Below are 6,532 nucleotides of genomic sequence, written 5' to 3'. Positions count from 1 at the left end.
TTAGAAGTACCGATATCTTGGTGGGTTTACTCTGTTTTATGGGTTTGCTTTTTCTCAGGGAAATGAAAGCAGTTCTGGTTGTTGAATTGTAGTAAGTATTGCTATTGGACATCAAAGAACAGCTCTAAGTTACTTTTCTCCTGTCTTATCTTTAAGTACAAGCAGGTTTCAGGTCAATCAATGTGTCAGTTTATTCAATGCCTCTTGATCAATGTCACCCATCCCATCATTCTCCACTTGTCTATCCCATCCCCATCTGTGTCTCCTCAAGTTACCCAAATATACATCACAATCATATTTCAAATTCCAGCATACACAATCCTTGTGCCATTATCGTTGGATACTTCTGAAGCCAAAATCATCCGCTATATTGAAGCCTGACTTCAGAAGTTTGGCATGCTAGGTCTCAGTCCTTTGTCACATCTATTATTTTTATTAATGTGGACTCAGTGGTAGTAAGCTTGCCTAGCACAAACGAGTCTGGAAACAAAACTCTCGGTCTGAGAAAAAAAATACAACAGAAACTAATTATAAAGGAAGCTGTATCATAACATATCATCAGGTTCTTGTTCCTATTAAGTATAGCCAAGACAAGCCTCCTGTAGCTAAGACTCTCATATTCATATTTCCCCATAATGGATTTTTTTGTAAATAGAAGTGAGTGAACCATGTTGCACAGACGGAAGACATTCTAGGTAAAGTTTCCCAAGTGGTCCCCTTAAAACGATGTTTTCAGGTACCAGGAAACACCATCCAAAACCTGGGGGCAATTGGACCATGGTGACTGAGTTTATCCTTCTGGGATTGACGGACCGGGAGGATCTGAAGGCTGTCCTCTTCGTGTTGTTCCTGCTGATCTACATCACCTCCTTGGCTGGCAATCTGGGGCTGCTGCTTCTGATCCACGTCACCCCCAAACTCCACACGCCCATGTATTACTTCCTCAGCTGCCTGGCCTGGGTAGACGCCTGCTATTCGTCCGTGTTCGCCCCGAACATGCTCCTGAACTTCTTGGCTGAGCAGGGAACCATTTCCTTCTCGGCCTGCCTGGTGCAGTATTTCTTCTTCGTCACCCTGCTGACCACAGAGGGCTTTCTGCTGGCAGCCATGGCTTATGACCGCTACGTGGCCATCGCCAACCCTTTGCTCTACACCGTGGCCATGACCAAAGTGGCCTGTGTCAGGCTGGTGTTGGGATCGTGCCTGGGAGGTTTGATCAATTCACTGACACACACCCTAGGCCTGGTGAACCTGTCCTTCTGTGGGCCCAAGGTCATCAGACACTTTTTCTGTGACCTCCCCCCTCTGTTACAGTTGTCATGTTCGGACACATCCATGAACGAATTGCTGCTTTTGGTCTTCTCGGGCATTATCGCCCTGGTCACTTTCCTGACGGTCATGGTCTCCTATGCGTTCATTGTGGCTGCCATCCTGCGCATCCGCTCGTCTGCAGGCAGACACACAGCCTTCTCCACCTGCGCCTCTCATCTGACCGCTGTGACTCTGTTCTACGGCTCCATCAGCTTCAGTTACATCCAGCCAAGCTCCCAGTACTCCCTGGAGCAAGAGAAGGTGGTGTCTGTGTTTTATACGCTGGTCATCCCCATGTTGAATCCATTGATTTACAGCTTGAGGAACAAGGAAGTGAAGGAAGCTGTGAGAAGGGCTGTGGCCATGCAACCTTGCCTTTGTTGAGGACACCACTGTGCATGTCCCAAGAGAGCACCAGATGAAATTAAACCCCAGGGCTCTGCGGGACATTGTGATTCTTAGGTTAAATTATGTGGCATGTAAATTAGAAGCTGTAATTTTATTCCATTGGAACCCTGGGGGTTTACAATGATAAAAAAACACACATAGCTACAATAATCATACATCATAGCACAGCTGGCAGACAAAATGCATTACCTAGCCTAAAATGCGGACAGATGTATAGTTAACTTAGGCATTTGGTTGCTTTACTTCAGTTTCTCAAGGAATGTCTCTTAACTCTGCAGTGCTATTTCATTCTGTGCACACAGGTTTGCAGTCTGTGATTTGGGGATGGCATAACGCATTGGGGAAATAATTCCCTGGCCCAGTGGGATCTAGCTATGGCTATATATGTATATAGGCATGTAACACACATGTAAATAAAACACATGGGGTCAAAAATCATGGTCAAACCTATCAGGGAAATGATTTGATGGCCCTACCTGGACTGGTTAAGATGATATTTGTATTTTGGTTACACACTTCACATACACGTAAGAGCCCCTGACAAAAACTCATGGCCTACCTAATTAGGGAAGCAACTCGCTACTCCGGTTAGACTGGTCATGGCTACATTTATATCTTGTATGTGGGTGTTTGACTTCTACAGGAGTGATTGCTAGGAATTTATAATCCTATGATTTAGGGTTTGTTCTTGCCCTACGAATAGCCAGTGATTGCATGAAGCCAGCAAAAATATCATAGGGCTTGTCAGTTGTCCTTGAAATGTGGCCTACGTAGAACTTTCACTCCCAAATCATCATGTAAAAATCAAACACTCATCCTATTCAAACCCATACATATTATAAAAGTCTCAGACTAAACTAAATAATAACCTTTTCAGTCTGAAAAGTGTGACTCACTCATTAGAGCAGACATCACTTCCTAGATATGTCTTAGGAAGTCAGAGTTCATAAGTCCTTATTCTTCCTTCTTTCACTTCTCAAATATTTGCTTTTGCTACAACATACTGTTAAGGCTCATGGTTTTTATGTAAACCTTGTGAAGGTTCTTTAGCAGCCCAGGGTTCTATGGTAAATCAGAATGTTTCAGGATATAGGGTCCGGGAGTGTGACCTAGTGATAGAGTGCTCGCCAAGCATGCAGGAAGCCCTAGGTTTGATTCCTCAGTAACGCATACTCAGAAAAAGCTGGAAGTGATGCCGTGGCTCAAGTTTCAGGGCTCTAGCCTTGAGAAAAAAGTGTCCAAGACAGTACCCCAGGCCCTGAGTTTAAGCACCAGAACTGGCAAAAAAAAATTAAAAAGTAGAATGTTTCAGGAAATAAATTATATAATGATTAAGATAATGGTTATGAAGTTCTTGGGACATACTAGGAACATATAATACAAATCATTTCAAGCAGAGGCCCTCTTGATATAGATGGTCCAGAGAAAAAGAAATAATCATTTTAATAAACATGACAATACAGTTATTATTCTATTTTCACTGTTGCTTCATGTTGAAGTGACTCCAAGATTTTGTTTGTTGATTTGGTAGCATATGACATATATTATTCTCATTATAATGATTGTACACTTTGTAATTATTATTATTATATTCATGTAAAATATTAGGCTACCAATTTATCCTGAATTCTATATTATTATTTTATATATAATTATTATAATATTTTATATTATTATTCTGTTTTTCAATTTTATGTTTACTCATCATTCCATAAATTGCTTTCATATTCAGACACTATATTAATAAAAATGTTGAACTTATGGGCCGGGAGTTTGGCCTAGTGGTTAAAGTGCTTGCCTTGCATGCATGAAGACCCGGGTTCGATTCCTCGGTACCACATACATAGAAAAAAGCCAGAAGTGGTGCTGAGGCTCAAGTGGTAGAGTGCTAGCCTTGAGAAAGTCCAAGGACAGTGTTCAGGCCCTGAGCTCAAACCCAGGACTGGCAACAAAAAAAAAAAATGTTGAACTTCATATTAATGCTAATGTGCAACTTGTATGAATGACTACTAATATAAAAAAATCTACTGTGTGAAAGTATACTTGGGTAGATACACACACACACACAACTATTTAGAAATTGTTTTTGCTATATAGGATTCTTTCGCATTGAAGAATTTTTCTATGTATATTACTACCACTAGTAATTTATTTATGCATTCATATTCTCACCAATAAATAAAAACTAAATGTAGTGAATGCTGTGGGAAATATGTAATAGACATTATCATTTAAGCACAGTTTCTAAGAGTTTAGTTTTCCTTGCATAGCATCAAATAGGCAAGTCAATTGTCCTGTAAAGCTAAGGAAAGGATCAATATGTAAATTGCTACTATTTGGGAAGCATGCTAGGGACTTACTTTCCTCAGAGCTCTCATAACTACTTTAATGAAACCTAGGGTTCATAAAGCACTGGGGGATTTCACTCTCCAATGATCAGAAACAAATATAAATCCAACCTTGAGGGAACTAAGAAAAAAGGTCCATGGTTTCTTCTCAACTCCAAGTAAGTACCCTACTAATGTGTTCTAAGAAAGGATATATAAATATCTTTTATTTTTCTAAAAGAATGAGGGAGGAGTAATAAGGTTCAAGAATAAACATACTCAGTACCTTATATATGTAACTGTAACCCCTCTGTTTATCACCTTGACAGTAAAATTAAGTAAAAAAATAAAAGAACAGTTCTCAATACCTGAATCTAATATGAGGGAAAATCTGCATTAAATCCACTCCAGTTATGGAATTATTTAATTTACAAAGCCATCTGCATTTCTTAGAAGAGTATGGATTTATTCCACAGTTCCTCACATAGCTATATTTAATAAGTTATAGCTTTTTTTGTCCAAAGTTACAAAGGAGAATTTATTAAAATAAATATCTTAAGACCTAAGATAGATTGCTGTCAGTGGTTGAATTTTGCAAACTCTGAAGCAAATAGCAAGGATTCTTTGTTACTATTGTTATCAAAACTAATAGAAACAAATATCAATGCATGGTATCTCAGAAAATTTTACAGAGAAAAAAACAAAATGGAAGGTAGTCTGAGTGAAAATTGTTAGTACTAAAAGAACAACTGTGAAGTTACAGAAATTAAAAGAAACTTACAGTCACATGTAGCACAACTGTTTCAAATGAAGGTCAAACAATGCAAATTATCTGAGTTCAATGAAATAAAAACAATAAATATCTGAATTCAATTTAAAAAATGATAAAGTATAAATATTGACTTAATCAGAAAGCTATTTTTAAAATATATCAACAGATCATCTCTATTTTATTTATTCATTTTAAGTAGGCAATGGCTAGTTGTATATTCTTGTATTTTGGATGACAATTTTTATGTATTTTCCTTATATAATTCTCACAACTCCTGTATGTTAAGGTTTTCAGATGAATGTAATGGTTTGACCAATGGTTGAGATGACAGATTACTCTGGTTTTAAAAAAAAGACTCTAATTCATTAAAAGTTCTTGCCATTCCATTAAAATATATACAAGCAAAGTGATCACATATGCTGTTCAGACTATTTACATTATATAATGGCTACCATGCTAATATTACCTGGCAATGATCTGAACTCATATTTCCTTCATTTCAACATTAGAAAATATCATGTTCAAACCATTTGGGATTACTATGAAACAAACACAATATTCAGTGTTTAGAGAAAGTGAAATTGAGTTTGTCATAACAATGTGATAAATAACTTAGAGATTTTTCTTTTTTCTTACTGTAAGTGCACAAACCATAGTGACCTCCTAGGTATTCCTAAAAGTCTTATAAGGAAAAGAGTTTTCCTTAATCATTATTTATCCGAGAGATACATATATATTTTAGGTATCAGCATCATTTTCCATTGGGGACTATATGATCAAAACTGAAATAAAATTCATTTAATTACTTAATTTTTCCAGAAAGATATGTCAGAACCATACTATATGATTGAATGTACAGGAAATATGAGTCCTCTCTTAAAATTATATCTGATATTTGACTTCAGGCAATAAAATATATTGAATAACCTCCCAAACCTATCAGCACACACACACACACACACACACACACACACACACACACACACACACAAAATTCAAGACATTATGCAAATACCTGATGAGCAAAAATTGAAGTCATTCAATAATAATTTCTCCAATGATTTGGAGAATCAAGTGATAAATACTATTTGGAATGACAATAATGATTTCCTACAATTAAGTTAGCATTAAAGAATAGATATTTTATGATAAAATGATTTCTTCCATTTCATATCCCAGAATGACACATATTTACTTTTTCTTGTATGTGTTATTATACGATGTTGTTTGCAAAACAAATACACAGACACACATATACAGATAAACAACACCCATTTGTATTCGGTTTCTTTGTTTAATTTATTTAAATACCATCAGAATAATTTCGCAAAATGTATCAAAACACTCATTAAAATGGCATTTTGTTTCTTGTTTAAAGGTTTTTTTGTCTATTTGGTTTTTTTGTTTGTTTTTTTTTCCCAGTCCTGGGCCATGAACTTGAGGCCCGAGTGCTCTCCTTGAGCTTTCTCAAGGCTAGAGCTGTATCACCATTTCCAGCTTTTTTTCCCTGTATATGCGGTACCAAGGAATCGAACCTAGGTCTTTGTGCATGCTAGGCAAGCACTTTTACCATTAGGCCCTGACCCCTAAGGTTTTTTTTTTTTAAACAAGAAATTCATTCCTCACTTTCTTTAGAGTATTCCATTATCTTGGATCTGATTCTTAAACTCTGTCAAGCAAATATTCTTCTCAGTGATTTCCCAGGGATATTATA

At 37.0% G+C, this 6,532-nt stretch overlaps 1 protein-coding gene across 1 annotated transcript; it reads left to right on the top strand.

Annotated features, from left to right (window-relative positions):
* The first annotated feature begins 726 nt into the window (after positions 1-726).
* Positions 727-1,695, top strand: LOC150052728 (olfactory receptor 5J3-like). Its single transcript, XM_090349208.1, has one exon. The coding sequence runs from the start codon at positions 727-729 to the stop codon at positions 1,693-1,695; it is 969 nt and encodes a 322-aa protein (XP_090205334.1).
* Positions 1,696-6,532: the final 4,837 nt, after the last annotated feature.

This window comes from Megascapheus bottae, chromosome 16, assembly GCF_031878675.1.
Source record: "Megascapheus bottae isolate mThoBot1 chromosome 16, mThoBot2.hap1, whole genome shotgun sequence".
Lineage (NCBI taxonomy): Eukaryota > Metazoa > Chordata > Mammalia > Rodentia > Geomyidae > Megascapheus > Megascapheus bottae.
Note: the sequence above shows the minus strand (reverse complement) of the source record. Positions and strands in the feature narration are given on the sequence as shown.

Bases quoted from the DNA above. Each gene is read 5' to 3' on its own strand.
- LOC150052728 (XM_090349208.1), top strand. From the start codon at position 727: ATGTTTTCAGGTACCAGGAAACACCATCCAAAACCTGGGGGCAATTGG.